This window comes from Alosa sapidissima, chromosome 1 (assembly GCF_018492685.1).
Source record: "Alosa sapidissima isolate fAloSap1 chromosome 1, fAloSap1.pri, whole genome shotgun sequence".
In the NCBI taxonomy this organism is placed as follows: Eukaryota; Metazoa; Chordata; class Actinopteri; order Clupeiformes; family Clupeidae; genus Alosa; species Alosa sapidissima.
In genome coordinates this window covers 7,420,615-7,433,511 of record NC_055957.1, presented here as the reverse complement: position 1 = coordinate 7,433,511, position 12,897 = coordinate 7,420,615, and the positions used below count along the sequence as shown (strand labels likewise).

The 12,897-nt window shown below is 40.9% G+C and overlaps 1 protein-coding gene across 1 annotated transcript; it reads right to left on the bottom strand.

Annotated features, from left to right (window-relative positions):
* Window positions 1–2,589: 2,589 nt before the first annotated feature.
* Window positions 2,590–12,412, bottom strand: LOC121706248 (NACHT, LRR and PYD domains-containing protein 3-like). Its single transcript, XM_042087825.1, is given in 13 exon segments — window positions 2,590–2,614; window positions 3,997–4,046; window positions 5,436–5,609; window positions 5,807–5,980; window positions 6,756–8,422; window positions 8,424–8,563; window positions 8,694–8,898; window positions 8,992–9,058; window positions 9,391–9,503; window positions 10,126–10,239; window positions 10,738–10,839; window positions 11,129–11,389; window positions 12,157–12,412. Coding segments are annotated over 7 exon segments (2,424 nt in total). The 5' UTR covers window positions 9,040–9,058; window positions 9,391–9,503; window positions 10,126–10,239; window positions 10,738–10,839; window positions 11,129–11,389; window positions 12,157–12,412; the 3' UTR covers window positions 2,590–2,614; window positions 3,997–4,030.
* Window positions 12,413–12,897: the final 485 nt, after the last annotated feature.

Below are 12,897 nucleotides of genomic sequence, written 5' to 3'. Positions count from 1 at the left end.
CTTATTTACAGTACTGAAATGCCTGTCTTTTCCGGTATACAGTTTTTCACAATTGCTAAAACATATTTTTGAAACCTTCCACCCTGTTCTCAAAACTGTAAACACAAACCCCCATTCTCAATACTTTATGTTTACTGGAGTTACAGTAAATGTTGAATCGTACGTCTAATGACTGATCAGTTCTTTTCATTTTGACTGTGTTTGGTTTTGAGCACAGGTACAACTGTTTTGAGGTGATTGTTCAGTTTTGCAGAGGTTGGCAAAGGTTTGGGGAATGTAGTTTGAGGTTTAGGATTTGTGTTTATAGTTTTATAGATGCAACTTCATGTTTGAATCCTTATGTCTGTGGCAGTACCACAGCGCCCTCTGATGGCATCAATGGAAAATTCTAGCTCTGTGTTTTTACCTGTAAATGTACCATCATGCAAAGTTAGAGACTACCAGTTGGTTTAGTCATTGAGATATGGTCTTGTGAAACTTGAACAAACATGGTAATTTTTTTTTTTTTTTCAATTTTGATACCACAGTGCATGGGATTCTGGATACCTGATACCTAGACTGTGTCCAATATAAGTACTGCATTATCATATAGATACATCAATAATGGATACAACATTTTACATGGAGGAGATAGACGCTACAGTGAGTCATTCTTTCTATTGAGTAATTAGATTGTTCAGTCTATATGTAGGATCTTTCTGTAGGGCAGAGAGCAGCTCCACTCCAGACTGCTGGAGTCTGTTGTATCTCAGGTCCAGCTCTCTCAGACTGGAGGGGTTTGATCTGAGAGCTCCTCATGCTGAGGTCACATTTCCACAGACTGAGGGAATAAAATGTTTAAACAACACAATGAGTGAGTAACCCATGGTACCTGATAAAGATTTGCGTAGGAAGGGCACACACACACACGCGCACACACACACACACACACACTGTCAGACACCAAACAGGACGAGGACCACAAAAGCGTCACGTTCGAAAGTTTATTTAAGGGTTGGGGGGTTATGGGGGTTCCAGGGGAGTACGGGAGTTCCAGGAGTTCCGGGGGTTCCAAGAGTCTGCGTGTGTGTGTTCCCCCAGTAGCCGAACAGCGATGGCAGGAGCTGGATGATCCGGGAAGTCCGGGGCTGGAGAACACAGAAGTAGTCGAGCGGATCCGGGATCACAGGCAAAGAGTCAGAGGCGTTTTCCAATACAGGCAGGTAACTGGTGCTGGTTGCAGACGATCTGACAAGTGTGAACTGAAAAGCAAGGCTTTATATACAGGGCATGATGAGTGGTGAATGCAGTGCAGCTGGTAGGTAAACGAGGGTGAGGCAGAGCAGAGCAGAGCAGGAACAGGTGGAGGTCATCAGACTTCAATCAGCGTGTGTTACCAGGCAGAGAGAGAGCTCATGACACACACACACATTTCTTCTTTTGGCTGACACATTTACTCATGTATTATTATTGAATTATTGTTTGGACAAAAGCATCTATCAACATAAACACAAACACACATCATAGTTCTGGAAACAATGGTCAAGTTTTCATTGCAGAGCTTCAGTTTGACATAGAGGAGTTGTTTATCTCCTTCTGTCTTATTGGGCTTGTGTGTTGAGTTTTGACACAATGAGCCAAATTCTACAAAAAGCATGTAAGCTATTGAAAAAAGAAAACCCCTAACACACACTTCCAGTCACCCACACAGGTACAAAGACACAAACAATGCTTACTGTAGTTCCTCCAGTCTGCAATTTGGATGCTCCAGACCAGCAGAAAGCAGCTCCACTCCTGAATCTCCCAGCTTATTGTCACTCAGGTCCAGATGTGTCAGACTGGAAGAGTTTGAGCTTATAACTGAAGATAAAGCAGCACAGCTCTTCACTGTGATGTTAGTGCCCCTCAGCCTGTGGGAAACACACACATGCACGCACGCACACACACATATACAGCATGAGAGCATTCTGTGACCTCTAAATATCACATCATAAGCATTTGCTTTTGTTTGTTTTGAGAAGCTGGTGTTATACATCATGTGACCCAGATAGCAAACATACACTGGGACGGAACTGGGCCACACCTACCACAACGTCCGGCACGGATCTGCATAATGGACCTGATCCGGCGTCCAAACGCACATCGGTCCAAAATTGGCCTGGATCCGTTTGACGGATCTGGTACCAATAAGGGCTAAGACTGGCCCAGTTCCGTATGGTAGTCTGTGTTACTGACGTGTTCCAGATCTGTTTATCATATGCAATACGGGTCCGCTTATTGTGTGTGGTACGGACCCGTTTATCAGACATCAGCTGGCTTTATTTGACATGTGAAATGTGATTGGTAATTAGGGCTAATTATCCTGAAAAATCTGTTTGCTACACATTTGCTAACAGGTTCGTTATAGGTTCACCCAGGCTAAAGTTCGTAACGTTTTCCCAACAGCTCAACTGATAAACATAAGCTAGGCTACAAACACAAGGGGGGTAAAAAAACTTTACACATAAGTCTTATTATTTTTTTTATTCAACAACCTGCCTGTAGAAGTGCCATCCCAGACAAAGTTTAAGTCGTGTTAATTCCACTGTTCCCATCGATATTCAGGCTGTCTTCCTCAGTCATCTCCATGGTCAATCTGAAACAACAAAAAATAAACATTAGCCATTTATTCCTTTTTGCAAATAGCCTAAGTCACAATTACACTCGTTTTTTATCATCAGTGATCCTGTTAGCGTTATCACTGTTTTTTCCAAAATAGTTATTGTGATGGCTGTTTTGTTTAAGTTAAGCTAGTTGTTGTTGCTGGAAAATAATAGTAAAATTATCAATCGCTCGGTTGCTTGTTGTTGTCTCTGAATAAACCAACAGAGATAAAAAGCAGATACTATCTTGAAAAGTTGGGCTGTCCTAGTCAAACCCAGGCTGGCAAATCATGTCAAAAGATTGATAGTGAGCAAACCAAAGATCCTTGATTAACATTACTGCTTGGACTTCTGCATGCGTGGCAAGAATATGGGGTTGTCTCATAGCACTGTTAGATCTGACACAAACAACTGACTACTTTTACCACTGCTAGGTAATAATAAAAATAATGAAACGAACATATGATCAATATTGAGCCAACTATATCTTCTTTTCCAGCCTTACTGTAGAAATGAAGTGGCCATGGGAACATAGTGCACCCCCATGGTTTCTAAATTTGTGCCATTCCAAAATACCTTTTTTTTTCTTTAGCAGCCAGTTGACAATGAAGTAGGGAAAGGACAGTCAATTTAGCAGAATCAGCACCTTAATTAATGTCATTACCACCTGGGTCTGCTGTGAAAAAATGGTCCTTCGGCTCATATCCGTATCACAGGTTTGGGCCAAATCAGTGTTTTGTATTTTAAACGCATCTCCTGACTTCCAGTTGAGCTGCGGAAATTGGACCTGGGACAAATCTGTAAACCGGTGATAAAACAGCATTGCTAGCAGAGCTGAAACCTGTATCAGGAGTAGACCTGGCCCACAGTCAGATACCGTATGTCCGCTACAGGCGGATCTAAAGGCTTTTATGCGGATCCGGCCCAAAGGAAATTGCTATCTGGGGACACAATTGATTATTTACAGACCCTTTCTTTATAGGGGACATATTATGAACATTTCACTTTTCAAGTGCTTTTACGTTTATATTTGAGTATCTTACTTTTTTATTTATTTTTTACAGTCTATGGCATACATGGGCAACATCAGGCCCGCGGGCCACATCCGGCCCATGGGCTTTCCCTGACCGGCCCGCGTAAGGTCCGTGAAAGAACAATAGTCAAGAGCCTAGCATAGAGATAATACATGCAAATCAATATTGTTGCTTTTATTTTGAAAGCGACTGCTATTTGTACGCCCATACATTTGTGCGTGGATGCATACGATGTAAACACCCTCACTGATGTGCTGGTGAATAGAATTTATGCTTCTGCGTCGACACAATGCAGTTGCCTTTAAGTCGGCGTAAACCTTTCAAAGTTTTGTGTCTCTTACTGTATGTCTGCGTCGCTCACCACCGCAAAGGTTGTCAGAACGAACTCCTGCTGTTTGTTGGAGATACGAAGTGTTAATTTCAAAACGTTACTGGCAGTCAGACAGTTTACATTCGGATAACCCCGTCACTGTAACCAAAATATGTCTGAGTTTATTTGCAAAGCTTATGTTAGCGAACTAGTATGATGCTACTACCCACAGGTTGCTTGAAGCAGCCTGCTCAACACACAGGGTGAGTTGACCAATCACAGTTTTGTGCATAAAGTTGAAGCAAAAACATTTTTACAGCCTACATTTTTAAAATAGTTTTCTTTGTGCATGTTGATTAACTAATGACAGCCTACTATTGTCTGCTTCACATTTCCATAGTCTAATTCTGCATAGAGTTAATTTAATGATGGTAATGATTTAATGATGAAATATTGCTGAGTGTTGATGAAATGGTGGCACAGGCCTATGGTTGTACTGACTCCTTCACATTTTCATGGCCTAGCCTAATTATATAGATACTGTAGTACTTTTTTATATCAGCCTTTGAAAACTGAAAAAAAAAGTCAATGTCAAAAAAATCATTTTCGAGAATGAGGATTAAATACTGGACATAGATAAAATAGCCTATTGCTGTTTTTCCTTGGTCTCCCTCACATTTTCATCTGTTCTTACGAGTAGTAAACAAAACCATATAATTTACTTAATGTTATACAAGAACAGAATAGAATTGGACAGAATTGAGTTCAGACTTGAGTTTGGTATTTTGGGTCCGGCCCTCCTCAACAGTCCCAGTTTGTCATGTGGCCCCTTGGGGAAATTAGTTGCCCACCCCTGGTCTATGGTATCTTATGCAAAACCCAGCTGTTTGTTTATAGGCTGCATAGGTCTGGAAACGTGATTTAGTGAGCTGTTCAGACTCACTGGCCAAAGAGACTGCATAAACTGAATAGATTTGTAACATACAAACAATGGGAAAAACTTAACAAAATCAACAACAGAACTGTGAACAGTTGAAGGTTTCTACCCCCCATGCACATCTCAGTACATACCAACATGAACCCGGTTATTTTTAAATATGAGAAAGTCTTTTGAACTTTCATTCACATGCAAACTCAATTTCTGGGTCTCTGAAAACAGTTATTGTTAAATTACCGAATAACCGGCCAAAGTGAAGGTATTCAGCCGTTTCCGTGTTTGTATGTAGACAGGGAAAACTGAGTTTTGGGCTTTTTTTCTTTTTTTTTTAAATGTCCAGGTCTTTTCAGATCAGGTCTTGGCCAATGTTGCCATCTGTTTGATTGACAGGTTCTTGACAGCCTTTCCGAAGTGTTTTTACATATTCGGAAAAATTAGGAAAAATATCCAGAATTAAAAATACCCGGGTTCGTGTGAACAAGGCCTCAAATGTCCTTTCATGCATTGCACCCTGCAACCGGCTCTGAACTTACCCCAGTTCCCTCAGTTTAGAGTTTGGACATTTAAGGCCAGTAGAAAAGACCTCCACTCCCAAATCTCCGAGGGGATTGTAACTCAGGTCCAGCTCTGTCAGACTGGAAGACTTTGAGCTAAGAGCTGAAGATAAAGCTGGACAGCTCTTCTCTGTGAGGTGGCACCATCTTAGGCTATGAAACACACACACACACACACACACACACACACACACATACACACACACACACACTTACATTTATTATTTTGGCTGGCACATTTACTCATGTATTATTATTGAATTATTGTTTGGACAATAGCATCTATGAAGTAGTATAAATATAAACACATACACACACACACACACACAAATATAAACTGGCAGACTCACTCTAGTTTCTCCATTCTACAGTTTGGATGCTTCAGACCAGTAGAAAGCAGCTCCACTCCTGAATCTCCCAGATTGTTTTCACTCAGGCCCAGCTGCCTCAGACTGGAAGAGTTTGAGCTTATAACTGAAGATAAAGCTGCACAGCTCTTCATTGTGAGATGACTATATCTCAGCCTGTGTGAAACACATACGCAAAGTAAAATAAACGATAAACGGTTATATTTCAGCAATAAACTCGAATCCGTAGGTTCCAGTGATTTTAGAACAGCTAAGGGGCGTTAACTTTTCTAAAAAAGAGTCAAGTCACTTTCATTTATATAGCACATTTTTGTATGCACAGAGTGCAACACAATGCGCTCCACAGACAAACAGCATGCCGTTATCACTGTACATAAAAATACATGACAGGTTATCTCAGAGTTACTATATACTTATACCAAAGTTTCGTATCATACAGATACAGCAAAGATAATTATAATAATTTTTCATAGATAAACATTCTTCCGACCAGAATTACAACATGGTTTCCAAAAATATTGGGATACTGTGAAAATGTAAATAAAAATAGAATGTTCTGATTGGCAAGATTTGCATATTTAATTTAGAATAGTGCAAAAACAACATCATCAAAACAAATTAATACATGTTGACATATGGTAGAATGTAATGTGGTCAAGGTGAAAGGTTGCAGAGGGACACCAGCCAATCATAATCAAGGATCGGAACTCTCCGTTTAAGAAATAGACAATAATAGCAATAACACCACACTATGTAATCACTCTGAACATTGATTGACAGGGGCTCTGGAAAAAGAGCATTCCATTTCTCCACAAATTAACAAACTGTCAAACTCCATAACGGGATACTAGCAATTATCATCACCTATATTTAGTCAATTTTATTGAGTTTATTTACTCAATAAACTCAACATGTACTGTACAGTACTTACTGAGCACTTCTTGATGATTTGACCACTGGCAGCATCCTCAGCAAACCTTCATCAGATCTGGCAGGTGAATCTGATCCTCCATAATCCCTCAGGTCAAACTCATCCAGTTCTTGGTCTGACAACAGCAGCACAAACGTCAGAGCTGACAACTGGGAGAGAGAGAGATGCAGACTGGTTTCATTTCTCTTCCTCAAGTAGCCCTTTACCTCCTCCACCAAAGAATGGTTGTTCAGCTCAGTCAGGCAGTGGAACAGATTGAGGCATCTCTCTGGGTTGGGGACCTTTTTGATCTTCTTCTGAATGTACTTCACCGTTTCCTTAATGCTCAGTGAGCTGCTTCCTGTCTGTGGCAGCAGGTCTTGTAAGAGTTTCTGATTGGACTCCAGTGACAGACCCAGGAGAAAACGAAGGAAAAGGTCCAGGTGTCCATTCTCACACTCTAAGGCCAGATCCACTGCAGTCTTTTGTAGATCGTGAACTCTCTTAGCCCTGAACAAACAGGATAGCGGAGACGCTGGGTGTTGATCAGATGTGTTTCTCTCTTTCTTACCAAAAATGTGGAACACATATAAAGCTGCTAGAAACTCCTGAATGCTCAAATGAACAAAGCAGAAAACTTTCCCCTGGTACAGTCCAGCCTCCTCCCTGAAGATCTGGGTGCACATCCCTGAGTATACTGATGCTTCTCTGACATCAATGCCACACTCTCTCAGGTCCTCCTCATAGAAGATCAGATTACCCTTCTCCAGCTGCTGAAAGGCCAGTTTCCCCAGGGACAGAATGGTCTTCAGGTTCCAGAGTGTGTCCACATCACGGTTTTCATACTTCTGACTCCTGTGTTTGGTTTGTACAATCAGGAATTGTATGTACATTTGAGTCAAAGATTTTGGAATCTCTCCGTTCTCTGCTTCAGTAAAGATGCTCTCCAGAACAGTGGCTGCCATCCAGCAGAAGACTGGAATTTGGCACATGATGTAGAGGCTCCTGGATGACTTGAGGTGTGTGATGATTCTGTTGGCCAGCTCCTCTTCTGTGATTCTCTTCCTGAAGTACTCCTTCTGTGGGTCAGTGAAACCTCGTACTTCTGTCACTTGGTCAACACACTCAGGAGGGATCTGATTGGCTGCTGCTGGTCGGGAGGTGATCCACACAAGAGCAGAGGGAAGCAGATTCCCCTTGATAAGGTTTGTGAGAAGGACGTCAACTGTGGCATGTTCATTGACATTGTAGATGCTTTCATTATGCTGGAAATCCAGAGGAAGTCTGCTTTCGTCTAGACCATCAAAGATGAAAGCAGTGTTGTAGTTGTGGTTGGAGAAGTTGACACCTTTTGTTTCACTGAAAAAGTGATGGATGATGTCCACAAAATTGTATGTCTTGTGTTTAATCAGGTTCAGCTCCCGGAAAGGAAGGGGAAATATTAACTGGATTTTCTCATTGGCTTTTCCTTCAGTCCAGTCCAGAATGAACTTCTGGACAGAGACCGTTTTCCCAATGCCAGCCAATCCCTTTGTCAGCACCGTTCGGATGGGTTTGTCTTTCCCAGGTAAGGGCTTGAAGATGTCAGTACATCTGATGGGTGTTTCCCATGTTGTTACACGTTTCTTGGATGCCATCTCAATCTGTGTGACCTCATGTTCAATATTGAACAGCTCCAGCTCCAGCTCCCCCCTCTGTGATGCAAAGCTCTGTGTAGATCTTCTCCAGAAATGCAGGGTTTCCCTGCTTTGGTACCCCTTCACATACAGTCTGAAACTTCTTCTTGAGTCTGAGTCTCAGCTGTTGTTGACATTTAGGCAACTGTACATCTGAATGTATAAATCAATTTGGTTAACTGCTGTATATAGCATATACTGTATCTCTGATGCTAAAGGATGTTGATATACTTTAAAGTTTGACAGCATTTAAAAAGAACTGAGTATTGTATGAATTACACACATTGTTGCAGTTGCTCCACCAAGATCTCCTGACTCATGTTCCTCAGGATGTGCACTGCAACCTTCAGAGCTCCATCTCTGGCATCTCTCTGGTCCTCCTCATCCTCCTCCTCAATACAAGGGGATTCTGGGTAATCATGACTCAGGAGCTTCTTGAGTCGCTTTAGTTCTTTTGTCATGAAATTTATGGCTTTGTGTTCAAGGTCCTGAATGAAAATGAAATCACTGAATCAGTCATTTGAATAACAAAAAAAATACAGATGGTGGAAAAAATCATTCAGAATCAAAGCAACACAGACCTTGAATATTGTTGACAACCTTTTCTGATCACTCTGGCTTCTGGTCATTTGTACCCTCTGTTTAAGACTGAAAGAAAGTGTGTATTGGCAAAATGTTACTGTAACAAGTGCATCTATGATGAATAAAGGTTGGTTATATGCTGAACTTCACTGGGCAAAGGAAAAGAAGGATACTGTATATGGAAGGTTAATTAATGCTAGAATGTATATAAGTTGTCATCTCCAGTATATGTCAGTTTCCAGAGTTGCTTTTCCCAGTGCGTATTGGTGGTGAGCTAGCTACAGTACATAATGCTATACTGGCTAGAGGAATCCTTATAGATAGAGACTCAGAGATTTATCAAGTAGACAGTCCAACCCACTCAGGACCAAGGCTGGAGGCTGGCCTAATGTTCTTACCAAGGGTCTGGATGAGTGTCTCCCTCACTGAAGGTATCTGTCCCTTTGAATGGTCACTATTCATTGACAAACAGCTGGGTGTAGGAGAATCTGGCCTCTCTTTCTGAGTTGGACTTTACAAAGAAAGCAGACACATTAATACAGTACTCTAACACACTATAGCAGAGACTTTCTAATGTGGAGACACAGCACTCAAAAAATCCTCCATAGAAATGCATGGGGTTAGTTTGTAACGGCAATATGGCCGTTGTCTACACATATCACACCCCTTCCTCGGCAAAACGTCGACATGTGAATACATTGAGCCAATCATGTGGTGTGATGTGAATACATTGAACCAATCATAAGGTGTGTTGTGAAGACATCGAGCCAATCATGTGTTGTGAACTCGCCGCTGGAGCAAGGTTGGTGTCGTGAAGCCTTGCACATAGCCTTTGACTATAGTTATGTGAATCATCAACCGAGACACTATATTTTGTCTCTGTAGGTAGATATACAGAAGTCAGATGAATGCACATTCACCAAAAGTGAAATCATCTACTTTTAGTCCTTATTCCATCCACAGCTTGCTGAATGAATTTTAATGTAACTCTTATCTCAACTGTTTATCCGGTTATTAGGAATAATATCATACATCTGTTCATCATAGGGTATATGTCAAGTCGCTTAATCCTAACCCTCACCCTGTTCCATATCAAATTTGGCACATAAATACCAGCCCTATCTTTCCTATACCTGGGATCAGGTTGGTCTCCCTCTCTGAAGGTGATGATCTGACCCTTTGAGTGGTCACTCTTCATGGACCCACAGCTTGGTGCAGGAGAGTCTGATCTCCTGTTCTTGGACATCCTGCAATAAAATAAAGGCATTCATGTATTGCATAGTTGCACATATAAATAATGCATGTGTTGTTTGACGTTAATTGAAGTCAATAGAAGCTTTGTTAGACAGTAATAAAGTACAGGCAGGATTTGTAGATCCATCAAATCCCATTAAATAAACTGCAGCATTCTGTGCGATCTGTGCCAATTTGTAGACCTTGTTGCAAATGTCCAAGTTGCAAATTTTAACATATATTACTTTATAACATTATACATTCATTACTTTATTGATCTCAGCAATGCACAATAGGCCACAAGTGACTGAATGTATAGGAGGCACCCAGAGCTCACAAATAACGTCATTACAATACTTAATAGCTGCAAACGACCAACTCAAAGCGTCTCTCAGGTTCATTGTGGTCTGTCTTGGAAAAAGACACTTTAATCTAGCCAGATAATAAGGAACACAAGAGATAACCAGCAAAGCATGATTAGTCGTGTGTCAGGAGAAGTCTGCCTTTCTTACCTGAAATCAGGCCTGAAGGTGATGATCTGACCTTTTGAATGGTCACTCTTCAGGGACACACAGTTAGGTGCAGGGGAATCTGGCCTCTCACTCTCAGATAGACTTTTACAATTGAAACAAACACATAATACTTGACATACAATAATGAAGTGGATAAGTAAAATATACAATAATGAAGTGGATAAGTAACATGTTGGTGCTGTGGGAGAGGAATAATCACTCAGCTTCAGACCAGCAAAACAGACTTAATGCAAAAGTAATTTATCTTATCCCTAATTGTACATTTTCCACCTGAAACAATACAATTTTTTTATTGTCCACAAAATATTACATATCTTCAAATATACCCCCCCCCCCCCCCCCCCCCCACACACACACACACACTCCTCACCTGGTATCTCCATGACTCCATCCTCCAGCTGTGTCTCCGCATTCACTCATGTTGCCACTGTGTCTACTGTCTGCATGTTAAAGCCATTCTGGTGCAGTGTATCATCATAAGATTCACTGTCTTTGATAAATGGTGCAGTGGCCACAACTCATGGATGAAGGTCCATTATGTGGATAAGTCAGTTCCACTGTGAGTAATTATGTTTATTGTGCACACAGCACAGGAAATTAGAGATGGTAGCTGACAGGTCACTTGATACTTCTGTTCAGAGGTAGCACACAAAACCTAAATATTAAAGATAATCCCTGAGGTAGTGTGCAAAACCTAAATATTAAAGGTAATCCCTGAGGTAGTGTGCAAAACCTACATATTAAAGGTAGTGTGCAAAACCTACATATTAAAGGTAATCCCTGAGGTAGTGCAAAACCTAAATATTAAAGGTAATCCCTGATTCTGGCAAACGGTTTGTGATATTTGAACTGAACACTCCAATTCCATGCCTCCGTCTGTGCTCCTGAATCAACATGTTGATGGAACTGTGGGTACATGTAATTCCAAATAAAAACGGCTTCAAACTCATGTTGATTCCACACTGACTATACTGTAAGGAGTATGGAGCTCGCATTGTGATGCACACCCAGAACTTTTGCAAAATCCTGCTCTGATGGCTGCACTACACCGAACTCACAAAGTTTTTTATGACCTACGAGGAAATGTCACAACTAAATCGATCTAAAAATACTCCGCCCATACTTTTTTCAATCAACTATTGTAATCAATTATTGTCTCTAAATACTGATGTAATTACATATTGTAGATTAGAGGCATATAAGAAATCCATTTGACCACAGAAAAATTGAACTGTTTAACAATATGCAGCATGTATCCAAAGGCAGCTAGTACAAAGTTCAGGAATTACTTGGCATATTCTCATCAAACAACATGTACAATGAAGTATACAAATTAAAACCATACATGAAAATAGACATATGAAACAGGTACCCGTGGAAGATAAAATGCAAACTCACATTCTCACGAAACACACAAACTGTCTTCTCACCGGGTAAACAGTTCTTCCCAGTATTCATCGGGTAAACAATTCTTCCCAGAACTGAACTGCAGGCAGGTTAAACAGGTTTTTCTCGTCTGACTGTTTGACTGGAGCCTCTCTCACTCACTTTTTTATTTATATCTGAAAACACTGAAGTTGTTCAGCAGGATGAGAGACTTTTGAAAGACCTCATGGGGAATTAAAGTGTACACTGACTATTGTGGGGCTGTTTCCCCTTTCTTTTCTGGGCAAACAGGGTTGCCTTCAGGGACATTAAGTTATACTTCCCATGTCCTCAGGGACATTAAAGCAACACCAAAGAGTTTTTTGTACCTTAAAATAATGTTTCCAAAATCGTTTCAGTGGTTCATCAACTCGTGAACGGGTGAACGGCACTTCTGGATTCGCTTCGCGACCCTCTATCGGCTATAACCGCACTATGCAAGTTTGCGAGATCGGGTAGCGGATCTGTAGTTTGATGGAATGAGACATAAGAAACTACAAATTTGACTTGCTTCTGATGTCGCAATAAAGTACATCATACTTTCATAAAATCATGCAACATACTCTACCTTGTCTGTAGACATTGTTATTTCCAAAGCCAGTGCTGGATAAACAAATGCCATGCGTGCGACAGGAAAAGTGCTTTGGTGTTGCTTTAAGTTATAATTCTAATGTGAAATATCAGTGCAGATACAACTATGTCTGCATGGTACTC